Consider the following 27237-nt stretch of genomic DNA (forward strand, 5'->3'; position numbering starts at 1 on the left):
TAAGTGCAGTAATGTTAGGTTGCTCAAATGACAGGAGACAACATAGCTTGATGCACGGATTGAACCCCCTAAAAATAAAAAAAAAAGCAAAATAACCCTCCCAGCAGTGATTTCAATTTTTCCACATTAAATTAGGGTTAGTTTTTTATACTCAAACCTCATGAATAGTAGCAGCAGTACTTATAGTCATTCATTGTAAGTGATGGCCAAATACGTGTTGTTCTACTTGACAAATAAACTGTTTCTTTTTCATAAGCTGCACTGCCTTAATAATAAAAAATAAAAAGTCATTCTTGGACAGATCCCATCTGTGTTCAGTGTATGTATTTTAAATGGCGCTATTTATTTTATGTATTTTAAAGCGCTTTGGAAACCCCCGGAGAAACACAACCTTCGAAGTGAAACCTTGACGGGGGTGCCCTCGCGGGACCTCGCACTCCCGACTCACAGCTTGCTTTTATTACCGCTGCGCATTTTCACCAAACGCAACGCTTCTAAACGCCGCGCTCGGCGGCTGCACAGGCTGTGGGTGGGAAACAAACATCTGGATCCGTTCGGAGCGTTTAATTAAAGTGTTTTTGTTTGGCCAGAGAAATGTAAATGATGAGAAATGGCCCCTCGGTTTGGGCTGTGAGAAAGCAGGTGATGAAACGGTGGAAGCTCACCTCGGCTGTATCTGGAGGAGCCGCGTACGTGTTCGCGCCTGCTGTTGTTTTCTGTTGTTCGTCGCGGCGCAGCTGTAGCGCAGATTGTTTGAAATCGACGTTTTGATGCTGAGCTTGAAAGAAAACCAAGATGTCTGCGCTGTAACAGTTTTACAGGAGAGCCATCCAACATTAGCTCATTTCTTGTGGGTAAGCTGCTGGTGAGAGCTTGACAATTTGTTCCGTTAAAGATTATCAAAAGCTGAATTTTTCGCTATATTTTGTTGCAGGGATTAGACTCCAACCAGATCCGTGGTATGTACAGTGCCAAATGGAAACATTTTTGGGGCAAATCTAGCCCCTAGACGGCTGTGGTGACATTACATTTGTGGGTATTTGCTTGGCTTTGTTTAGACAGTGCTGTCAGTTAGTGTGAGTTGTTTACTTAAAAAAAAAAAACATTCATTGGAATAGTTTTCCTGGATAAACAAACTAAAGCATTGCCAAAATTGATCCTGAGTGAGAAGCACAGAGCCGGGTCCCTCAAACTTTCATTCTGTCTATGTCCCTCGTTCTGACTGTTTTCACAAACTCTAGAATTGAAGGCCCCTATCCTTTCATTTTGAAGAATGAAACCAGAGAGCCAAAACTTCAGCTCTGATCGACAGTTTTACTACATTAATATTGAACTAATGAGATGGGAAAGTTCCATCAGCAATGTTGAAATAAAATCCCTTGATGCAGACAATACGCTTCCACTGGTTCTGAGAATGGGGAGCTTAATAGAAAAGAGCCAAATGCATGTACATTACAGATAAGGTCAATGGTTAAGTGGCACTAGACCAAAACCCAAATGTTTGAGGGAAAAGGACAGCCATTTCATTTCAAACCTTTGCACACTTTGAGGCATGCCAATGTGCAGTGTGATTTGTGTATCAATAAGTAATACGCCTGAAGACACTGGCACTGGCACGTCCACTCCCACCAATCGGGAAAATAAATCTGCAAAAACGAACTTTCAGAATGCCTGCGTGAGGGTGCCCAAAAAAATACACTTTGTGAACTTTGTCAACTACTCGAAAACTTGTTGGCAATCAACCTTGTCTCAACCTCCAAAGGAATAACTTCCTTGACCTGAGCCACTTTAAAGTCATCAGTTTAAAGTCTGACCACTCCTCTGAGTTTACTGTCCTTGCTGTGGCTCTTCACTTGGGGGGAACCAAGTCAGTCAGCTCCATCCTCATTCTTCTTGACTTGTCTTCTGCATTCACCACCATCAACCACTGGATTCTCAGATTCTTCCATCACATATTTGTCTCATGGGGAGGGCACTGTCTCCTGCCTTCTCCCTATCCACTCTTTTCTGTTGTCCCCCATGGCTCGGTGCTTGGTCTTCTTCTGTAACTCACTTTGTCCAGTCATGTCTGCTGTTTGCATGTCATTCAAATGCCATGCTGATAGAACTCAGCTCTTTTTGTCATTTTCCACCTCTGACACCCAAGGAAAAAATCTTTTTAGAAAGCTTTATTGCTTATGCTGTAATCACATCATTGTCAATGTAAGAACTTTTACAGTGGTTTCATGCTCAGTCAGTACAGTGTATGTGTATTTTATGGTTATGTTTGCATTTGCACAAGTCGACGTATTTATGATTAACATCTGAAGGAATACACTCCAAAAGCAAGCCTGCAGGTTACAAAAGATTTTTCCACATCCCATCTTTCACAGATTTTCTCAGAAGTTATCTGTGTTTTAGAAAATGATTAATCGTTCAAAAAGTCAATAAATCTTTAATTCTTTCAAGGAGAAATCCCTGTCTGAGCTGTCCATGATCCATGGCCGTGCATATTCCTAGTTTTGTTTTAAAAAGAAAAACATGTGGTTTCAATCCTAAGTCTTGAGTAAAAACATTATCGTATGTCATGGGACCAAGAAATAATTTGGAGGTGTTTGCCAGCTTGTAGATTGATGAGGTGTTAAGGCTCATTTGGTTAGAAACTATTTTGTCAAGATCATTAAAACAGACCAGTATAAAAAATGCAGCCATGATTTAGACCCCAGAGTAATAACAGGTTCTCGTTAAATGTAAATGGCCATGATGCTGAAGAACACAGTAAAATGGCGCCATGAACACACAGGACCTGTGCCAGAACTGCAGTGCATTGTGGGGATTCAGTGCCCATGGTACTTTCCTTCCCTTAGTGATGCCTAGAAGACAGCAGATTCAGCTCAGTCAACCACAGATAATGTGTACATACTACTTTGCAAGCAGCTTTTCTTTAATGCATTTTTATTAAATCTATCTGTATCTATGTTACTGAGCTAGCTTGTTTGCTAAACCCATGGCGAATATTTTCTAGTTCTACAAGCTGCTATGCTCCTTGGTTTTAATTATGGAAAGTCACATGAGAGGAGGAAGCACTTTTCCCCAATCATAGTTTCCTAAAATAACAGTCATGCCAGCACTTACAGTTGATTGAACAATGGCACTTTCAATGAATACGAGTCCCTCCCTTTCTAATATTAAGTGGCTGCTACCAAAGCCGAGTTTTGGTTGTGTCTAGACACATCAATTAATGAATTTAGCAATGAATTACACCACCCCACCACCCCAAAACATGGTGGTGCCGGTGTTATGGTTTGGGTATGGCTGCCACAGATACTGGCTCACTTGTATTCATTGATGCTGTGACTGCAGCTGCTGTCCAGCAGCAGAATGAATTCTGACTTGTACAGAAGTATGTTATCTGCTCCAGTTCACATTCAACACATTCAATCCTACAGCATGACAATGATCCCGAACAAACTGCTAAAGCAACAAAGGAGTTATTGCATTCAAAGGTACTACTACATTTAACATGAATATGTCCAAAAGTATGTCCCCATTATAGTGCCGTGAATTATAGCATGTATGAGAAGTGTTTTAATTCCCATATTGTAAAGCCAAAGATTTTTTTATTTTTATTTTTATTTTTTTTACAAAGTATATATAACTACTAACACCATTACTCCTTTCACACAACCATACTTTTGGAAGTTGTCACAATGATAATAAGCTCAAAATAAAAGGTAAATCTTTTCTTATCTATTGCTATTTGTTAAATGTTGTGGGGCTATAATTAAAATCTATATATATCAGGGAAGGAAGGGGAAAAACTTTTTCCTTTGTGGATAGAAAAGGCATGTTTCACTTCACTGAGACCATTCTCCCAAGAAGTTGGAAAATTCACTTGATGAATGAGTGTTTTGGATCAAGCGTCTTTGTGATTGGTCACAATGCATGAGATGAACCGATGCAATGAATTTATTTTCGAAATGTTATTGTCACGGCGATGGAGTAGCCTGCTTATGCATTTTAGCACCGGTTGGATTAAACTGACAGGGAATACTTCACTTCTCCTGACAGTTTTAACTGGTGAACTCTTGGCTTACCGTTTCTAGACTGCTTTGAGATGGTTTCCGCTGAGCAGTATCATTATATCTGACTGCACTGGCAGTTCCTCCACTGAATAATTCTATTTGAACTGGATTTACAGGAATGTCACTGGCGCCCTTGCATTCCTTTCCTGTTTGATGTACAGTAGCTGAATGAGTCTCTGGAGGACTGGGAATGAAACGTGTGTTAAGAGTATGAAAACCTTACTACAAAAGAAAATGCCGTTGTCAGTTCCGTGTTGCGTTTGCATCTCACTAGAATTGTTTGTTCTAATTTGGTGCAATCACAAAATCTGTTGAGCATCGTTTTTTGATATGCACATTGTAACGCACATTATAATATTGTTTTTTATCAAAATTCTGAAGAATGTTCCTTTTATGGAGCAGGCCTATAAATCAATATATTATTTAATAACAATTATCCATGCATGCCCTAAGACTTTTTATGAATCATACATCAGATAGCTAACTGATAACAGATTATTAACCCTACTATTATAGTGGGGTGAAACAAAATACTAGATGCCATGCATGCATGTATGTACTGTATGCATATAAAAATATGGAATATATTCATGTAAACGTACTAATTGTGTGCACATATGTCCAACAAGGGGAGGATAATAATGAAGTTAGCCTATTTAGCACTATACTCTTTAGTTAGCTAGTTAGTACTAGCATGTATATTTGCTGTCTTTTATCAATGGAAGCATAGGTTTCATCATAGCAGCCCTAAAGTAAATCCTGAATGATCAAAGTACTTTCTGTTCTGTGGGAGCCATTTCACCAAATATCACTAACATCCATAGGTTGTATACACTATATACTGTACAGTATGAATACTGCAGTTCAGACAAACATTTTCTAGAAAAAACTAAATGTCTAAATGTACGTACATACAGGTAGGTCTATATTTTTGGCTTAATGTGCTACTTTTTACACAGGAAAATTACAATAGTCTATAGCTGAAAATAAATTTTGAGAAAGATCAATTTGTAAAAACAGCAGCTGTGTGTTTTAAATTATGCACTGGGCCTCATCGAGGGAAACTACAGCAGTGTTGATGGAATTGGACAGGAATCTTGCATGCTGGTCCAACCCACTTCCCCAAATAAGCGTGAGTGTATTTACAGTGCTATGGGTTTTGGCCCAATTATCTCCGATAAGCTCATCTCTGGAAGCTCAACGGGAATGGCTTTTACAAATATGCCCCAGCGTTCATGCGATAATCCCCTTTAAAGTTATCGGTAATGGAGTCAAACCATAATTCATCTAAAAAAATATGATTTATACCTCGGATCAGGACATCTGAGATGTGGGCCTGAATTTTGAGTGTGTTTCTAGTTGTTCCAGGACTCCACGCCGGTCTGCATTTCTTTCAGAGTTTCGAAACTCGGGCATTCATCATGGAGATTTATGGCCGGACAGGAGACCAGATGGTTTGGGTATTTTTACAGTGGGATCGATGCGGGGTCCTGGGAGGTTCCTCTGTCCACTTAGTTTGTAACAAATGGTCGAGCTTTTGTAAGGAGTCTCTGTCTTAAGCCCTTAGAAATGCAGAAATATTAATGGCCTGGCAGATGCTCAGTATCCTGCTGTTTTAAAGGGAAACTCTATACCGCTAATAAGTGAGTGCTGTACAATTACTGTACAATTTCTCTGACTTTTTGGAATAAAAATATAGTATTAACCTGCATTATAGAATTTCATGGCCATAATTTTGCCAAAATTATGCTGTCACAAAACAAGGTGACATAAAACTAACTGTATAAAAACTAAAACTATACTCACTACCATGGCAAAGTTCAATTATCAGAATATCATTATTACCACTACTACTGTAACAAAACTGTAAAATAATTCTTCCAGATAAGGACAGTACTTGTCCTAGCAGTAATGTCCTAATAGTAGGTCCACAAACGGTTTTATGAATAATCAGAACAGTCAGAACAATCTCCACGGACTACACAGTCCAATACACCAAATGGCACAGCTGTAATGAAAGCTATTGAAATTCAAAGCAATAACAAGGCATTTAACATCTTTCACTGACACTACAACATGGAAAATAAAGGCACTTAAAACGCCACAACCTGAACCTCCCTTTTAATCTGTCAGCCAGGCGAGGATTTGTTTCTATAGTTATGTTAAGTAGAGAGAACAGGGCTGCCATCATTTTAACGCAAGCGGACAAGTTAATTTCACTGTCAGAATTTCATTGGCTGATCATATTTGACATGTTGTGTCACTGAACGGTGATTCAGTTGACTGAATTGTCGGGGTCAGGCCCATTCGACTGTTTCCAGGTTGCAATAATTTATATACAAATTTTTCCTATTTTCACTGGAAATGGCTCATGAGTAAAATTTAACCAGACAGTTCATCTGTGAGTTTTAAGATCACTTAAGCCACTTGAGAAAATGGGTTTCCAGGAGGTGGCCTTGCATTGATTTGTTGTTCATGTATGCACTTAAAGGGGGATAGCGGGGGACTTAGAGTATTTATGAAATGATGGATTCAATGTGCCACCATATGATTATGTCCTTACTATTTCAATAAAATATCGGAAACCAAGGGAAAAATATATAGTTTTTTAAAAAGCAGGTTTTTGGGTCAGGCTTGTTTTTACTGCATGAATGGTTTTTGTGTTACTGAGCCTTTCTTCTTTTCTCTGTCATTACAAAATGAAAAATGACATCATAAACATGTGCCCTGTCAAGTCAACGGAGGCGGTTATGAATGATGAGAGAGCTGATCGCTTTTGAAATCTCATCTTATCCTTACTGTTTCACTAGTTAGGAAAGTTCAAGTAAAGACTGTACATACAGTATACCATTTCCTTTTTCAGGAAAATAATTTGTCAGTAGTGGCCTCGTGCAAATAATTGTTTTAACATGAATTGTTTAGTGTACATGCCTGAAATACATATTTTTTCTGTTACAAAATATGTGTATTTTTCCAATTTGGTACTTACTTCAGAAGGCAGTGCTGTGTTGTCCCTAGAGTGACTCATACCGTATATCAGTGATCTCCAGTAATCCTGGTCCTGCGGGCCATAGCGTCTGCTGTTTTTGTTTTAACAGCATAATATCATAATATCAGTAACCAGTTCAGAACCAAGAATCCAGGTGAAGTGAGTTAACTATGTAACCGACTGCTTTAATTGATCAATTAATTGCAGAGCTACAACAGAAATCTGACTGATGGTGACTGTATATGTTTCCCCCTTTGACACCCGGGGCTACATTCCCTATCATGTCACTTCCGGTCGTGTGAAACCTTCACTGTCTGTAATGCTTTCCTCTTGTCTGAATGAAGTGAAAACTAAGGGCCAACTCTCAGAGAAAAGGAGAAAAAATATACGCACACTTAGTTATTTGCTAATCATGTCACCCTTCATGCTGCCTTTTCACTTGTGCCACACAAATATAATTTTCAGTTTATGTCAGAAGTGGTAAAATTGCTCTAAAATGGTGTCAGCGGATCACAGCAGTGTGTGGAACCAGTATTCTTTCAGAAGTGAATCCGAAGCGTTTAAAAGAAGCATTTAAATCGCTTGAAGTAAATAAACAGCTTTAATCTGGCTGTTAAAATTCCAAACATTACTACCAATGCAAAGTGCCAAGAAACTTCCTTTTTCTTGAGAAATATGCTTTTTTCAGTGAGAATAAGCTTTGAGGGTGTATTTCTGGAGACCAAAAGCATCACAAGGAGTCATCACTACAACCCAGCTAACACAGAATGTTCTCACAATGTTAATGACATGTCAGTGTTATAACATTGCCACTACAACGCAGCAACCAGCAACACTGCGTGAATGTTTTGTGTTAGCTGGGATGTGTGAATGTGTTAGCACCTCGCAGGATAACAGACTGTTCAAATTATGCTAACCGCTGGTTCATGGGACTTGGTGAAAATCATACTCCCTTCAGCGCTTGGTATTTCCCATCATCCCTTTGTGTTCTCCCAGGATTGGTGGACTCAGAGGGTGGGCAGGAGATTTAATAAGAAAATAAAGCTAAATTACAGTGAACCAAACACAGATGTCTCGCCATATGATTTTGTCATTTTGTCCAGAAGGAAATGACTCTCCACTGTCTGCTAACATCCATAGTGCATTCACTTTCCACTAAGATCCATAGCGCATTCACTGTTGTTTCATGTATGTGAGTTATAGGCTGAATGAAATGGAATTATTCCAGGTATTTTAGCTCATTTGGACTGATGTAAAAGCAGACAAAGCTGAAGAGAATAATGCACTAAATTCTGCTGAAGTGATGAGTGAAGGTCGTAAGATCGCCTTTGGACTAGGACTTTCTACACAGCTGCTATCCCATAAGTCGTCACAGAGATGTCCAAGTGGATGCACAGCAATAAGTTTTAAATTCCATTACATTACATTATTGGCATTTGGCAGACTCTCTTATCCAGAGCGTACAGTTGATTAGACTAAGCAGGAGACAATCCTCCCTGGAGCAATGCAGGGTTAAGGGCCTTGCTCAAGGGCCCAATGGCTGTACAGATCTTATAGTGGCTACACCGGTGATCGAACCACCGACCTTGCAGGTCCCAGTCATGTACTTTAACCACTATGCTACAGGCCGCCCTTGGTACTAAAGCTATTGTTTGGAGCAAAGCTTTCTTTCTATGCGTACAGTTGTAGTCTGTTATGTCTTCCTTTGGGCAGTCGAGGACCTGAGACGAGACGTATATGAGAGAGAAGCAAATGCGCAGTTACACGCAGCCAATCGTTTTGGACGTGACTGAACTCCATGGCCTGCAGTGACACCTCATACTTATTTCTCATGTTATGTTCTGCTTTTGTGTCCTTCATACCTCTGCCGCAAATGCAGAAGTCTGCCTTCATACCTCAGCCACAAACGCAGTAGTGTGGGCACGCACATGACAAGCTCCGAGCTCTGTAGCACACGCTGGGATAATGAGCTCTGTCAGGCCCCAGCCCTGCAACCCTCATGCAGATAATATGATAATATGTCTTCATAACCGAGTGACCTTACATGCGCACTATTTCTCCCTTTATGAAGATTACATGTCAATAAAGTAATTGAGTCTCGGGCTCTGTGGCAAGTAAAGCTTTGGGTGGCTGGACTTTAGAGGGCAGTGATATATGATTGTTATTATTCTGGCTGTCATGAGACGCGTGACCAGCGGAGGATGGACACGAGAGAGTGACGTAGCTTTGTGGGTTTGTCCCACCCACCCCAAAAAAAACTGAAACTTCAGTTTCACTGCATTAAATGCATTAAGATTCTTCCCAGGTGTCCTAAAACTTCCTTGCTTCTTTCAATGCTTTGTGTCACTACAGCCGACTGAAAATTTCAGGGCTGAACAGCATTAAGTGAAAGTGGTTCTGCCGGATGACAGAGGCCAGACTTGGTGGATTGGCAATTCTATTGGAGCACAGGGACAGGGCCGACAGCTGAGCTGGTTCTGGACGGCTTCTGTATGAAAGGCGAGACTAAGCCTGCTGGGAAAGTGGCTGGGGGTTGGGGCTCTAATTGAGCTCCCCCTGCCCCCACTTAAAAGAATCCTGGCTGCGTCACTGTGATGGCAGCCATTTTGTGATGGGCATCTCCCTCACCTCCCTCCCCCTTAATTAAGGACTACATTTGGATGATAATCAATTTTGCTGGTAAACAGAGGCAGGATGTTCACCACTATTTGGATTGTTTCACACCAAGAATATCCCACTGTGTGGGGTGCTCCAGTTCAGGTGCTCCAGTTCAACATCTGCTCTTGATTGATTAATTAGTTGTATTATATTAGTCATTAGTCATTATTCATTTTTGACAAAGCCATGAGCTATAGCTGCAGGTTGCATGTTTCACTGCCGTCTGTTATAGGACTGAACCAGTATGGATGTGTACAGATCTGTTCTCATAGATCCCTGTAGCCTGAGTGCTAAATCTATGCAATCAGTCCATATATCCATATGTATACTTATGGGCCTTGTTGACTTCAGTCACGTACATGTACATAATTGTTAGAAACGACGGATGTTTGACAGTGTCAAACGCATCAAATGAAACCAACTTAGTTTTAATTCCTTTACCAGTCCACATGTATATGTACTAATCGTACCTCTTAATTAAGTCTTCTTGTGCTCTGTATCTATGCCTCTATTGACTCAATTGATTTGCCTGGGATCAAGGTGCCACAGTTCATAGTAAATCCATTTAAAACTCATTGTGTACTTCAGCTGCGTTGCATCCATTCCTCTTCACATAAATGTAATTATGGAGAATACAAAAATATGCTCTGAGGTCAGGACAGAGCCCAGTGTAAGGGTCACAGGTTGAGATCTAACTGTCAGGGAAAATCGGTAATGTAATCTCTGAGGTAGTTATTACATTGCTGTTATGAATTTATGATTGTCAAAAGAATATGCACTGTAGAGATTACATGGATACTATGCAATTTGGTAAAGACATCCTAGTAATCCCATTAGTTACATGTGTTTTCCTTATTAAAATTTAGTGTTACGGTTTTGGCTGGGACTCAATATGACACGATTAATATGTGCAGTTTTTCCAACAGGACTATGAAATTGAGTTTTAAGTCCTTCAGATCAGATCCACAAGCCATGGAAACCAAATACAAGGCTATTCAGCCCATGTCTCAATTTAAGATTTGAGAGCAAAACTTAACATTAGGAAATAAGCCTATCCTTCTGTAATAACGCCGATATTGATATGCCGAAGATCTGCTGTGTCGCCGACGGGCTCCTGGCTAACCGGGAAGGGTGCGGATGGGTGGGCCGGTCCACCGCTGATGTTTTGATCCCTGGTTCTTTTATTTCCGTCCCCGCGTCCTGCTTTCTGTCGCCGCGCCACATCGGATCAGCGTCACGGGACGCGCGCGTGGCCCTCAGGGGCCGGAGCGCCGGGCTTCATGAGCCGTGAAAAAAGGGATGTAATAACGGGGAGTAGGAAGCGGCACAGTCCACTTATCGGGCCGGGATTGTGGTAATAACCGTGGGCGGTTATCTCTGTGGGGAGGGAGCTGGTCCTCCTGCGGTCAGGCAGGTGCACGTAGCACGGACTCCGGCTGTACCTACAGGCACGGCTGTCGGCCACTATTGATGTCTGTCACTTTGAGGACATCAAGCGGCTTACTCGAGAAAGCGCTTAGGGCAGCAGGCGTACGCTAGCCCCAATGCTGCATAGGGCCACTGCAGCATAACTGCCGTGTAATTCATGGTGGGTGGCTACCATTGTACCCTTGAGTAAGGTACTTACTCAACTAAACTGCTTCAGTAACTGTCTGTGTAAATAGTTATTCTATTTCTATATTGTATGCTAAAGTAAGTGTTTGCTAAATGCCTGAAATGAAATGAAATAAAATAATAATATTGAAAAAAAAATGTATATTGTAGTTGACACTTGGCTTGAAAGGATGCTGTTCATTCCCTGTAACTGCTTAGTGTTTGCATCTGGTGTCTTGCAAAATCTGGGAACCACTATTGTAACTGAATTTGAATTACATAATTGTCAAACTGGGTGTAAAATGTAAACTATGCAAGCTTATATAAATATTTATGGTTGCAAGCAATTTCAAAAATGACGTATTTCATTTTTGGTAGCAAGTATGCTTCAGATACTTTTATATACTGTGCACATCTGTATCTCCTGTGTTACTGTTGGGATTGAATTGGAGCCTCCACTATTTTGGGTTTCTTAAAAAAATGTCTAAATAACATATTGTATCCGGCTTGATATCATCATTGTTATCTCACTAATTTGTCCTTGGATGCTCTTTAGTATTAGAACTTTAATTGGAGCCAGTGGTTATGGTCAGATGAGACCATAACTGGGTGTTGCTTTGGCTTTGATAAGAAAGACGCTTACGTTGAAAAGGACCTCATACCTGCAGTGGAATATGGTGATTGATCCTTGATGTTATGGGGTTTTTTTCACATCTACTGGCCCTGGGTCTCTTATTGAGGCCAATCCAGACCAAGTACCAAGACAAACACTAGTATCCCCCATCCGGGAATCACAAAAGGACCGTTAAGATAAGACAGTTGTCCCAAGTGTGGATTCTAAGCATCCCAAGAATTGTTAACTGACCACAGAAATGCTCCAGACTTAAACTTTATCTGAAATGTGTGATTAAAATTGAAAAAAAGGACAGTCCACACAGATTGAAGAATCTGAAGAATTTTGAAAGACTGTGTGCAGGAATGACCAAAGATCATTATGTTACATTAGGCCCAGAAATTCTCATAAAAGTTCATCTGGTTATCTTTCAAAGGGCGGTACATAAAGTACTGAAAACAGGAGTGTCAGTTTTCATTACACATTGCTTATACAAACCTTTTTTTTGTTTATCATGATCAAGAGTGCATATCATTTTGTAGGGTATTGCATATGAGCACACACCGAGGCACAGGTTTAATTATTTTAATGTTTATTTTTGTTCCTGTAGAAAACTGTCACTTTTAATACATATATGGATTAATTGCATCATTAAGTCTTGTCTCCAGTGTCATGATAATTAGTGTTAAGATGTTGTTGCAGATGATTAATGTCATTGCCTGTGCTATTGAAGCCTGTCCTAAATATTAAATTTGAAATTAGTAACACTGCAATCAATTCTGTTTATGATACCTTTGTCAAAAGCAATGACATTGTAAATTGTCAATGTGACAATGGAACATTTTATGGGTTCTTCCTCTATAGATATAGTTTTCTTATAAAGCTACTCATTGAAGCTTCAAGGACCTGTGTCTGTAGAGAAGATCCAGCATGAACATCTATGGTCTTCATACTGTACCTTTTCTGAACGAAATGTTTTCTCTGATCTTAGATCACAGGTCCTCAACACACTATTTTTGTTTGAAAGGATTCATATTACTATAATTGTGGCCTTGTGGCCCAGTGGTACCCAAAATAATTTATAAAAACATACATATTTTAGTGTACTTAAAATGAAAACCTGCACCCCATATGTTAGGGTAGTAATTAGTACGCTGTTCATAAAATCGTATAAAATATTGAAATTCACAACTTCACATTTTATTAATGTTTTTAAAGCGACTATTATAGGAATTGCTACTGTGTATAAACCAATATGTTGCTTGTTATGTAGGCCCCAGTGCTCTGAAATACCTACAGGCTGTTGAGGAGAGGCCAGGCCACACCCCATGGGCTCTCATTAGAGCTCTCCAGCTTTCAGGATTTCAGTTACAATAATTTACTTCCAACTGATGAGAATTTGAAAAAATGCCAGTACAACTGTTCACGCCTGCTTAATTCATGTAATACCATAGGTTTTGGATTTGTTAGCTTTTTTTTAGTTTTTGAAACCATGTTAAACCGACTAAACCTTGATTGGAGCTAACAGTCAATTAAATAAAAATTATCACGGTAAAAAGAAAGGTTTTCAGAATCAATTTATTAAATAACGGTTGTCAACAGCACTTTAAATCTCCCATGCTAACGCTGTAAGGAAGTGTACCAATAGGATTACGCCTCTCCAGTGCCCAGGCAGAAATTACTATCCTCTTATCTCCTATACCAGAGCGACTGTACGTCTTGTACCGAGTTCCCCTAAATAGAATAAATGTCACTTAAATTCAATTCCTCATCTTTAAATTAGGTTCCCTCAATGATCTCTCACTTTGGTCAAAATATATGTCAGCCAGAATTGAATTTCCCTTTCAACCACGTAGCTTGTAGTCGAGGGGAGGACATGTTTTATCATGGCAGCCGTAGGAGGGCTCAGTTATTTATGTTGGTGGCGGCTTGCCGTCACAGTGCACAAGTCTTCTCGTTACCGGAGGGTAGCTGGAGCCCTGCTGCTGTACCCTGAGGCACTGACATATCCAGTGGTATGAATGTGCCGTGTGAAGCTTTTTAGGGTGCCCAGGACAACGCTCAGAGTAATTTGATGAGTCAGCCAATGTCCTGCTGGATTGCTGGGTGACATGGATGAGAATGATACCTAAGAATGACGCAAAATGCATTATAGTATATGGCTTGATCGATAAATTGGCATTTTTTGATGTGTACTTTACTGATGTGACTATATACTGTAGCAATGTTGCTGGCTAATATGTATGTAATGTAAAATAAATTCATTAAATGCATCAGGATTTCAATTCTGGTATTTTTTCCATACAGGTGGAAGGGTTTAGTCCAATTGTTGAGCAATTTGGCAGCGATTGACCATCACTAATTTGATTTGGTTAAAACTGTTCTACAGCTAAATTTGTATTCAACTAGTTCCACTATTCATTTTTGTCAGTTGCGCATATCCAACTGACTTGTTACAGTATGTTACGTGCTTTATTAAATATTTGTTTTTGACAAAATAATGTTGAAATGATTGCATATAGTATGGCTACAGTGCACATGTTTTTTTTTTTGTGTATTGTAATGGGAATAATAGTGGTTGTAATAGTTCTATTTGAATGGGTAGTTTTCTTACAAGACAATATTTATCTCAAGTTAACTTCCACCACTATCAATAGTAGATGTTTCCTGAAGCTCTGCTACACTATGTTAGATTGCACAATGTCTCTGAAAGGTTGTATTGATTGAATGAAGCACAGGTTTACCTCTACACTGTATAATTTGTTACTGTGTAATGCATCTGTTTAAGAATACAATGTGTGATTTTTTTTTAGCTTTCTTTAGATAATGTCAATTTTCACTGATTCCCTGCTTGCTGTGAGTTTAGCAAGAAGTAGAGCAAAGCAGACATTTAGTAAACACTAGAAAGCAGCTGACACATTTTGAAGCGTGTCACATCATTCATGGATGTAGATATTGGCCTGTCACAAAACTGACAGGGGCTATGTCCCCGTAGCAAAGATGCAGCGGGGAACGATCTCATTATTTTTTTTTTGTAACAGAACATTTCTGTGCCTTTCATGTTCACCATCAAGACCCTTTGGTTCGTCCTTGTTAAATTAACAAACGAGTCGAAATTAGAAATGTTTTCGACTGGGGGGTTGGAGTTGACATGTGACTACTGACAAGCCTGTCAGTGCAGCCTGCCAGGAGTGTCAGCTTTCACCAAGCAGCGTGATCCACGACCCATCGAGGCACAGCCACCACCATCCAAACACGGAGGAATGAAATAAATGAATTGTGATCACACTTCCTAGTTAATTAGTGTTTTTAAATGTGCTAACTATCATCTGCAGGCTGCCGATTTCGGCTTTGATTTTAAAATGGCCTGCATTGACAGCCCATGCAGCGTAAGTGGCTAATGAATTACAGATGAAAGTTGGTGTGAATTCATCTTTCCAGTTCTCACATATTATGGGTTACAGTTTATGGCCCATTGTGTCATTAATACACTATGGTTGGAAAGATGTAGCCCAGTGCTGTTGTTAATTACAATGTGCACAGGCCCAACATATGTTTTGTAATGTCAATTATTTCTACTTTTTGGACTCATTTTTTATTGCAGCGATTGACATCTGCAAGCTGTCTATTGAATGTTAATTGGAGGTTAGTGGAGGATAGCGAGCACATTAGTACAGCCAAGAGGGCTAAGAATAGCAGAGTCAATAAAAACAGGAATAATATCAATGTACAATTTTACAGTTGTGCTTCACACGGATGAGGCCTTAAAGATTGTTGCATTCAGAGTAACTTCGGTTTACCTTAAATGAGGCATCGTCTTCCCACTGGGAGGCAAAAACATATCCTTTCTTTTTTCAATGAATCACTTTTGATAATCTTGGGATAACACAGTATACAATTCATTCAAGTGTGTTCAAAGAATAACAATGACATTTACCACAAACAAAGCCATATGGAGGACATTTTCTTCTTTGAGTGTTGCATGTTGTTATCTCAGGCGGGACTTAGTAGTGTGAGTACATGTATGTGAATACATGTCTGTCTGACTGTATTTATCATTCCTTGGCTCTGACCAAGTATAAACATGGCAGGGGTGGTTATGTGACACACAGGAGAAAATTAGGTTCTGTTCTCTTTTTTTTCCATGAAAATGAAAAACTGCAAATCTAAAAATACAGATAAAAACATTACTATCAGTTTTTGCTTTGTGACTTGTGATTTGATTCATTAATATAAAATACTCCATGCTAAAGCATCCTTTGGCAGATATTTTTTTCTGAGTGCATCGCATCAGTAATACTCCATAAAACTTGCTTGGCATGGCACTGAATTTGTCTAGGACGCCACTGACGGATGATGTGTCAGTGACAAAACAATTTAAAAATGACAGTTCATCAATAACTCTGGCCTACAAATTTTACACAAAAAGAATATATCTGCCTCATTGATCTGGAATCAGACACTCACACACCGTGATATGATCAAGGATTCTTTTGATTTTTTGAGCGCTAGATGAATATTTACTATATGTGACATTTATCTCACTCTCAATAAAACATATCAGGTGTTTAAATGTTTGTTGCCAACACTGAGGTATATGTATAGTCCCCATTTTCTGCTCAATGCAGGCATTTCTTACTGAATGGAGAATGTAACTCTCAGTATGTCATTAAAATCAGCCGCGGTCGATGTGCCGGAAAGGAATGAATATGCTGTGCTGGATTCTGTTGTTTTAAAGTTGATGACAGATAATCATCAGCATGAAGTTGTTTGAAAATCTCTACAGTTATTTTTAATGGACCATAGAACATTTCATACCTTCTATTAAAACAGCGATAACTCACCGTTTATTGTCTGCAACAATATATAGATCTGTCAAATGTTTAATCCACTGACACGCAAGAGTGAAACATGTCAATGAAAATCCGATTTGTGATTTTGACACAAGCAGCCTTGTCTCAGCTCAGAGAACAAGACGTAGTAGGGTTGTTGAATTATAATGCCTTTGCAGTGCAGTAAACTCAGTGCTGTACCTGGATCAGTGGGAGACTGCTCTTTCAATGTTTACTGCAGTTTCAGAGGAATTTGAAGTGGACATAAAATGGGACTGTACACAGTGGGCCTGATATACTTAATATAAGATAAAACCTTTGCCACATGCACAAATAAAGACACAAACAATTATTTGTGCAAATCAAATACCATGTCCACTCATTGGTCATGATTTTGGATTTACTGTAGTATTGATGTCTGACCCACATTATTTAAGTGACCGTTTTCCATATTTCCATATTATTTCAGTTTTACGGTATGTTTTTGATTAGCCTGTACATATATCCTAACCACAATTTCACACAAAAAAATCGTAAACTTGGGCCCATAGCCTTTAAACACCTCAGAGCAGGATTGCTAACCTAGAATAAACAAGAAACAAACTATTCCTGATGGCTAAGGTTAAGATATGGACAAAGGAAAGCCAATCCTAGATGAGCACTCCGTGGTTAGGCCCTGGACTTGATTATTCATTTCAATATTATTATTTTTTTCTTGCAACAAAAACTTAGTATCTCTTGTTTTCGTCCCCCGGTGCAGTGCAGCACACGTGTGGAGAGCTAGCCCACCGCCGAGCCCAGTGCTAGACAGTAAAGTGTATCGCGTGGCGCCGGCAGTGACAGGCAAACAAACAGGCTGAGAGATTGTTCCGGAACAATGGCGGCGGACGCCCGCCCGCATCTGTCTGCGCTCATAACTCACTCCCCGCGCGGGGGTTATGGATGCCCGCGCCACGCGGAGTCTATCCCCCCCTCAGGTATCTCTCGGCCCCCGCGAGATGATAAGCAAAGTTTAATTGCGCCGTTAATTGATTTTTCGCACAACATTATTACCCTGATTGATTACGGAGTTGATGAAAACGTTAGACGCAGTCAGTGTAAAATAGAGGGCGCTGCGGGCCCGGGAGCCTTGCGGAGAATAGATAACCTTGGTGCCGAGAGCTACATCCTTTGGATATGTCTTCCCTTGACATATTGATGGCCCTTGAAAAGGGAAAGGCTGATTGTATGCAGAGTGCGATCATTAAAGCCACTTCAGCCGGCTGGTGATTAATTTGTTTTTTCCTGGAGGCTCCAGTTAAACAGAAGGCCTCTCTGGCTCTGGCTGTAGACATTTTTCAATTTCCTAACTGGGCCTTAACCCTGTCCTAGCAGCCTTCATACAGAAATGCTCACTGTGACGGATAGAGAACACAGGCGGGCGTGCAGAGAGAGATAATCCCTGTATGCCTTACTGTATTTGAGCTGGAAAATAGACATCTCGTAAATCCTGTCACCCGACGCTGTCGTAAAGCAGAAGCAGACCGAACCTGACCAGTGTATGGAGAATGATTTGTCTCTGTCCTTTTATACTCTGTGCATTTATTCTTAATGTATATAATCATCTTACCATTTATTGATGTTTTTGTACCTTGTTAATAAATTCTTTCTGCCTCTTGTCTATGAATATTAATATTAATGGTGTGCTTTTGGGATTTCCGTTTTTGTGTATTATATCATTGTACAAGCCTGAACCTGGTGTCAGACATATTTTTGTATTGGAAATTATTGCATTTAACATGATTTTACTATAGTTTTACTTTGCAAGGCCAGTTTCCTAACGATTATACTACAGTGCCACATACGCTCTGTGATCACTTTATTAGGTTGACCTGTACACCAGCTTGTTAATGCAAATATTGAATCAGCCAATCATGTGGCAGCAACTACAGTAAATGTACAAAAGCATACAGATGTGGTCAAGAGGTTCAGTTGTTTTTCAGACCAAATGTCAGAATGGGGAATTCTAGGTCACTACTAGGGTTGTCAGATGAGTGCATATTTTTAAAAATGTAACGTGATCCCAACCCATCTACCATCAGTTCCAACAGATCTCCTTCTCATTTGTGATTAAGCTTTCAGTTGTGTATGTTGTCTGGTTTTGTCAAATTCAATATCTGGTAGCCCAAGTCACTATGGGCACTGCTAGGGTAGTCATGGCGACCCATTGGTGTTAGGCCACATTTTCCGAAGGGTGACGCTATGACAGTAAGTGTATTTGCTCAGTGAGTGGTCTTTGGACACGTTGATGAGTAACTCATGTCTGAAGAAGAACAGGAAGCTTATATACTGCTAGACGCCAAGTCAGAAAAAACTTAGTGTTAGAACTGTGCAAAAAACTTTGATAGTATGATGGATGGAATAGCACCCAGACAGCTTCATATGCCTGCTTAATGGACACGATTTTAAATAAATGTTTGACAGGGCTGGCATGACCGAATATTCTTGTTGGCCCGAAACATTGCGTATGAAGCCAAGCCCTGACACAATATAGTTTATTGTTACGCGTGGGCTTTGTTCAGACAGACTCGGACAAAGCTTCTCAATTTCCCAGCCCGCGTCGCGTAGGAAAGAGCTAGCGTTGCACTTTCCTGCTTCTCTCTTTTCCGTTTTATTCATCTTTTTTGAAATTACGGCATTCGTCTTCGGCGGAGTCGAGGGCCCTGTGCTGTGTTAATGGCGGTCTTTCGCCCTGTTGAGCGGTTGCCAGCTCGCGGTGAACGTGCTCTTCTCTCCTCCTGCCAGGAGACCAGACTGGGTCTTTTCCCCTATCACCACGGCAATCACTCCGTAGAGTTTTCCAGGCTCCTTTCCCAGACGATCCTTTCCCAAAACTGCAGAATCGTGGCGTCATCTCAGACTTTGAAGTCGGATTGCACTTTTGGGAACGCCCTGGTCTCGCATGAAAACCCGATGCACTGTATGTGCAAGTGCCATCAATCAGGTTTAATCAACTCGGTTCTGTTCAGGCCCAATACTACCGTACCGGGCTAACCCGGCAATTTCATGCCACCGGGAAAGATGGTCGGTTAAACTAAAACCATGCCGAATGGACCGTCTATTCAAACATGCACCATATGGAAAACAAACTCGGAACACTTAGTTCCAGATGCAGATTCGGGAATCAAGATCTAATCGGGTCATTCATCAAAAAAAGGTCTGTTCAGAATGAGACTCAGATGTGTTTGGTTTTGTGACACACTCTTCCCAAGACCCCGAATGCATATGAAATAGCTAATTCATAGTGTTTCTATGACCATTTCTTCATCAAAAACGGCTGACACTGTCAGAAAACTTTGGGTATAGCTCCCTTCACAATAGTATCCATGCTAGTGAAACACTGCAATTAGAATACACAGCACAGAATGTTACTGTTAGTCCTTATTGTGCGAGAGAAAGCAAATGCATACAATCTAAATAATACAAAGAGGACAAGAAAATATTGCCCCACCTCCCAAATTCTTTGCCCCGCATCTAAGCTTTGATTAAAAAAAACTGGAGCAGACATATTTTTATCAATTAAGAAACATTTCCAAAGTTTAGACCCATAGACTCTTCTGGGACTAAAAAACGAATTACCCCTGTATTAGCTGGTTGCTCATTTTAGGATCAATTTAAAATATTTTTCTATCAAGTACAAGACCTTGCATGGTCTGGCATCAAGCTATATTGTAGAGTTGCTAGCTCCATATGAAACTCAAAGACCTCGTTCAGTCGGTCTACAGATAAGATAGCTTTTCCAGAGCCTATGGTAAGAACTAAATGTGATCAAACGTCCCGAGATTCTGGAACAGTTTTCCCTTGAGTATTAGAGCTACAAGATATGTGGTCCCTAGACATGGGCATGGGCCAAATAGCACACATTCACAAAATTGCTAATACACTTTAGGGCACTACCCTAAGAGTATGAATTTCTTATACAGGGCTGTAGCAGGTGCTGATACACCTTGAGGAAAGCAGGCTGATGTTAGTTTTAGTGCTGATCAATTTAATTAGTCTTTTGAGGCTTTTGGCAAATGCAGGCACTTCACTTTAAATATTTTTTGGTGATTAATATAAATAATGCCAATTCCAATATATTTGGTGATACATAAAATAAAATAAGAAAATAAGTCATTTTACTGTAAGGCTTGTGTCCTGTAGCCTGAGGTATGCTAGCTACTGGCTTGCACCCCACAAGCTAGCTCAAGCTCTTAAGCTTTTGCAGAAGCTTGTTATCTCAAGCGAAACTTATGTATTTTTTGTGAAAAGCTTGTGCCTTTTGAAGTTGTTCCCAGTGGGACCATTGGTCATTAACCTCTCATCTTATGAATCAGACCAAAGATAAACACTATGGAAAAAATGTTTAGAGAAGGCCAGTGATAAATTAAACTTGATGGTTTGGGATGACTCATAGTTTGCATTAGGGAATACGATTTGATTCTCGGAGTAGGCCAGGGAGACACACTGCTGTCATTCTTGGACAGGGTTCCAGAAACCTCAAGCTCTCCCAATGTAATATTGCACATGACGAATAATATCTGCATAAACAAATTGGCCATCACGATGAGCATGCAGAGCAAATATAATCATTCTAAATAACCCATTCAGCCCACTGTACTTATAATGCAGCCTTTTCATCTAGCATACTACCAGAAACTTGGTATAGAGTCAAACAGTACAACCTTACAGAGACACTGACATGGATTAGCAAAGCTAATAGCTTTTGAAGATGCTAATCGATTTGGTATCTATTTTTCAAGAGAGACGAGGAAGATCCAATCAGTCATGCTATGTCGAAGTTGCTAAATCTGATGGAATCCAACAGATTTTCTCACGCGGGGTGGCCAAAACAAAGGGAAGGTTGGCGTCGGAAACCAATTCTTTACGCGGCTGGTTTTTCACGCGGGGCCCAGTTCTGACAGAGACGCTCAAATTGAATCTCAGCCGCGTATCTCAGCGGGCGATCTTTGAAGGGCCCGGCCGGCCCTCAGAGGGGCGGGCTCCGCAGCGCGGCGGTCCCGCGGCGCTCAGCCGGCCTCACCTGCCTCCCCCCGGGGGGACCGGCCGCAGCTGGGACCCGCTTCCTCCCGCCCCCGGCCGCGTCTTCGTCCCCCGGCCGGAGAGCTTCACGCGAGGCGACAGCTCCTCACACCCCGCCGTTTGGATCACCTCCCGGAGCTTAGATATGTGGGAAAATGAATACACTTCTTCTACAAAAGTCCAAATTTAGATTGACGGAGGTTGTCCCTGGGCTGCGGTGCCCCTCTCGCGGCTGACAGAACAGACCTGCCTGTAACCGGCTCTGTAAGGAGGCCCGGGTTTGGAGTGGCAGTGCGGAGGCAGGGCATGCCGCGCAGGCACAGAGTGACTGCTTTGAAGCGGTACGAGGCGGTGTCAAGTTGGGTTAGAATTGAAGGCAGTGTTAGAATATGCACTAATATGGCACCAGTATCCCTCGCCTCATCTCTGGTTCCTGTCACTGTGTACCATTCCTAGCCAATCTCTCTCTCTCTCTCACACGCACACACTCTCTCTCCCTCATTCTCTCTCTCTTTCTCTCTCCCTCTCTCTCTATCTGACAATGTCGTTTTGGATTAGGTCGCCACACAAGCTGAGTGGCTCTTAGTGGCGTATCAGTCAGGCTCTTTGTCTGAAGTCTGCCCTTGTCTGTCATTAATGTACTTGATGTCTCTTTAAAACCTCGGCCGCGCGCTGTATTTGTTTTCCTGTCAAGGGCTCATCGACAACATTAACGTCTCTTGTCCTTGGCTCATTTGGCACAAAATGTCTCCCAGCCGCCATCCTCAGCATTCCTCAAGTGCCACTCTTCGGTGCGCTTTTCAACAGTCCCACGTCCTGCCATCAGAATACAAGTGCTGAGGACGTGTTCAGTATCAGGCTCTGCTCTCTTTTTGTTTATTTTCTGGCTTTTGCAGTCATTCATTTGCTCTTGTTTGTGTTCACTCATCTCATTTGTTTATTTAGTATATTTATGTTTATTGAATTGTATGCTTGCTTGTTTTTGACATTTTGATTACCCTGAGTCATTTGAAAGCTACAGTTAAATATTTGTGTAGGGATTTGTGGAAAGGTCCCACTTATGTTTGTCACTTATAGTATGTTGGTTATCAACACCAAATACAGCAAGATAAAAACCTGAGGAGATTTGAAACTACTCTCAGAATAATATTCCTCTGTAGTTTATTTCAAAGGAAGTGATTATGTATTTATGAGTGCTGCAGATCTTAGTACATACTGGTGGCCTCAGGCCAAATATACACATCTACCATCTATTACAGTGGAGGCTGCCGGATTTTCTCTCATGTACTGCAGTATCAAATGTGTGTGTTTGGCATTTGCCTCAAGGTTAAGTGTCCCTATATTTTTAATTTATCACGGTTGCTGGCAGAGCATTCAAATGGACAGAATAAATGTAGCTCATCATTTTGCAGCAATGTAAACAGTATACATTTGCCTGGTAAAACTGTCATGAAATGGGATCGCTCAAGCAGGATTGTCAAAGTAAAGTACTAAACGAGGTCATTGGAAAAGTAAGAGCCTACAGCTATACTCACAGACCGGGTGTGTGTGTGTTTGAGTCTGTGTGCGCCTGTGTGTGTCTTTGCATGTGTGTCTGTCTGTACTGTATGTGCAGTATGTGTGCTTTACACAATATTGAGGTAAGCTGGGACATCCTCTCACTTCTGTTCATACAGGAGGCCTGATGACATCCCATTGGATAAATTCAGCACCTTCCGGAAGTTTCTACCATTTCTACAATTGGCAAATATTTATCTGTTGGGAACATACTGTATGTTCATATTGCTTGTGTAATAGTGTTGTGTAATAGTTGTGTAATTGTGTAATAGTTTGCTTGTTTAGTTTGACCCGCGTTCCCTGCATGGGATATGCTGTTTTCATTCTGCGGAAATGTCTTCAGCCTCGTTTATTTTCTATAGGAGACAAATTTCAGTATTGCACATCATAATTAGTGTGTGCGTGTGTTCGCATGTTTGTGCGCGCCTGCGTGCGCATGTGTTTGTGCTTTTGGGTGCGTGTGTGTGTGTGTGTGGAAACTTCAAATATAGCTACATTATCTATGCATTATACTGTATATGCAGACAATAATCACCAATACTAATAGTTGTATTGGCATAGTGATGATACATTTACCATTTCACATTTTTCCTGACAGTTTGCATAATAACGGTTTACATAATATGAAATCAGAAAAAAATAGTATTTTACATAAAATAAACACTGAGCTTTATTTTTTTAGTTAAATAGATGTGGTATCTCGTGAGCATTAATATTAACTTGATTACTTATTAAAAACTCATAGGGATGGAGGGAGGCTGTGGTTTCTGGTGTCTCGGAGCACTGCCAGATTCAATGCCTAACGCATTCAGTGGCACACTGCAATGCCTGAATGAATTCTGAATGAAGATTCTGATGGAATATTCATTCTGTGTACTGGATCAGAGGTTCAAATAAATAAAACAACATATGAATAGTCAAATATCAGTGGAAAGTACACCTATACCTCAATAACTATAAACCCGATAACTTAAGGATAAAAATAAAAAGAATTGGGCTTGAGAAGCATGCACCCAATTTACACTGCTGCTTTAGTATTGAAGAGTAAACTTGATGCAACTTACATACATATGTCCACACTGTAAGAATTACCTGCGCCATATTTGACATGTCTTAGCATAACAAAGCATTACAAACTGTGAGCTCAGATGTCAGAAATAAAGAATGCGTGTGCTAGTTTCAGAGCAGTTGAAAGCTTTGGGTAGACGCACAGGCTGAATGTGAATTTATATCTCGTTGGGGAGGGTTCTTTCTGTGTCAGAAAAGACACATTAGTGGGGAACAGTTTGTGACTATCAATCTCAATTTAAATTGCTTCCTGAGCTGATAAAGAAAAGAGCCAATTGATCGGTTTTAGTGTATTTTTTTGACAAATAGTTACTTTTGTTTTTCGGAATGACTGCAAAGATACCACAAAAATTCAGGACAAACTCAGAAACTTTTTTTTGCTCTAATTGTAAATGGTGATCTTGAATTGGGTGAATAATATGGGTAACAGTTAATTAATGATGTAATGCTTATTATTTCTTAACGCAATAATAACAGCATTTTACTTCCTTAAAATACGTTGTCCAATTATTTAATTCAATTCAATTTTATTTGTATAGCACTTTTCACAGAAGAGTGCCCCAAAGATGCTTTACAGAGTAACAGAAGGTAAGACAAAATAGGACATTTTTCCCACCAGCCCAAAGCATAAGAGGCAAACAACAAAATCTCGGGAGGAACCCGGCTATAGGAAGATGCCTATCCTCCACTGACCTAGAGGTTGAGATAGTCACTGGTCAGGTATCATATTTTTAGGTAAACTAGAAAGTCCACATGGATGGATGGGTATGAGTTCAGGGAGTATGAAAAAATAAACTTCTCAACTACCCTTTCCTAAATATTTGTTATTTTTTTCCCCGCAATATATTTTTTCCCAGCTGTTGCTATTGCCTGCACTAGATGAGCTATCTATAACTGATCTAGCTGTTCTAACCTTGGGTTTTATCAATCTGGCTGTGCTGGCAGGTGTAGATGTGTATTAATGCCAGCTAGCTATCACCAGTGTGTTGTATACTGCAGTCATTTATCATGTCATAAAACATCAATAAATTCACAGTGGAGTGTTATACCATTCTATATTATACATAATCTCTAAATGCAGTTATTTAATGCGATCCTGACACTGAACACTGTTCTTCTGTAAAAACGTGTTTCATCTTCTTGTCTTATTTGCTCTCTCTCTTATTTCTCTCTCTCTTGCTGTTCATTTACTTGTTTTCTAGGGGTTTTTGCCAGGAGCCGCTACGTGTACTACGGGAAACACTCGGAGGGAAACCGATTCATTCGCAACGACCAGCTCTGACACCTGACCAGATAACAACCGCGCACGGGCGTTTCTGTACGCGAACGCCATTGGAATTCCAACCCGGCCAAATACAGCCCTCTAGTGCCTCGTGCTGACTTTAGCGTCGCTGTCAGGTCTGTCCTTCTATCTGAGCCTGTGCAGTCACGCAAAGATTGACATGATTGCCTTAAAGCTGCCCCCCCCCCCCCACCTCTCCAGAGTGACAGACAGCTGCAGCCCAGCACACAGGACAAGCACCGTGATTGATTGCCCGCCCCCAACTGCTACTCAGAAAGGGCAAAGGTCACAGCTGAGGCTGTAGCAGGCCTGTGGACTCTCCCAGCATTGGGCTTCTTTCAAGGTCGGAGCGAAGAAAGACAAAAAAAACTACAACTCTGTGAATTCTGTGCTTCTCTTTGAGATGATGTACATATAAAATAAATGCACAAGATATACATTCCATATGAAGTCTGTTTCTCAGGTTAGGATATCTATTAAAATAGTATGTGTATAAAAATGACAATGGTGACTTTGATAAACAGAATGTGACTCCACTTGAGAAATACAATGGATCGAGAAGAAATAAAGAATGATCCTGCTTTTGATATTCTGGTAATTTTGTTAATTGAATGATAACTATAAAACTGTCCAAACTGTTTTCATGAAGACTGAAATATTATTGTTTGGTTTCTCAACAGAAAAGTAACAAATTGTTTAATGGTAATGGTGGTACCTCAAGTTCTATATCTTAAAGATGTTTGCCTTTACTTTATCTGTACATCTTTGCTGTTTTAAAAATACCAAATGTTTGCATTGTTTGCAATGGTTGAAACTGGTTTAACACAATGACTGCTTGTATAATTTGATTGTGTAAAACTATGCATTTGTTTAATTTCTTTAATTATTGTATATTTTAATTACCGTGTTATTTACCCAGATAATTGCTTTTTTACAGATGTATTATTGCATAAAACGATCTGGTCTTTAGTTCTGTGTCTGATATGTGTTCTGGGATTCAGAGTAACCTGAGTCGAAGGCCCTGCCTTTTAGCAAAGAGACATCGAGTGAAAATACACAGTTTTCACATTGTTAATCAGGATCTGGTCAGGTTCTAGGTTATCTTTCATACTGTATATTATTGTAACGATTGAACTGTTTAATTGAATTAATAAAATGTACTTGGCTTCCAATGCGTTAACCTTGGCAGATTTGAATCCGTGTTTGCGTGTGTGTCTGGTGTAGTTGAGGGTTAAGGAAAACTTTTGAGACAACTGCTTTTATAGCTAGCTGAAGCTGTTGCTTGCTAGTTGGTTATAATACTGTAAGAAATATGGAAGATGCAATGTAGCTACTCAACAATCATAACATCCTTTGTACATAGTCCGCATTCAAGTCCATCTTCCTTGATTACCTACAGATGTGAAAATATATTTCTGGTCATTCCTTCCTGGTCATTTATTAGCTCTGCACTCCATACTTGGTCCGCAAGCTCTTGATTCTCTGTAAAGTAGTACCAAACAATCATCTGATTTAGTTCA

General features: G+C 40.3%; 1 protein-coding gene across 1 annotated transcript in view; it reads left to right on the forward strand.

Moving 5' to 3' along the window:
* lrmda (leucine rich melanocyte differentiation associated) overlaps positions 1 to 26379 on the forward strand; it is a 235245-nt gene extending 208866 nt beyond the window's left edge. The window contains exon 7 of the mRNA XM_061227412.1: positions 25638 to 26379. Within this exon, the coding sequence (XP_061083396.1) occupies positions 25638 to 25717 (80 nt within the window). The 3' untranslated portion in view covers positions 25718 to 26379. The remainder of the gene's footprint in view (positions 1 to 25637) is intronic.
* Positions 26380 to 27237: the final 858 nt, after the last annotated feature.

The sequence above is a fragment of the Conger conger genome, chromosome 18 (genome assembly GCF_963514075.1).
Source record: "Conger conger chromosome 18, fConCon1.1, whole genome shotgun sequence".
NCBI classification, from domain to species: Eukaryota; Metazoa; Chordata; class Actinopteri; order Anguilliformes; family Congridae; genus Conger; species Conger conger.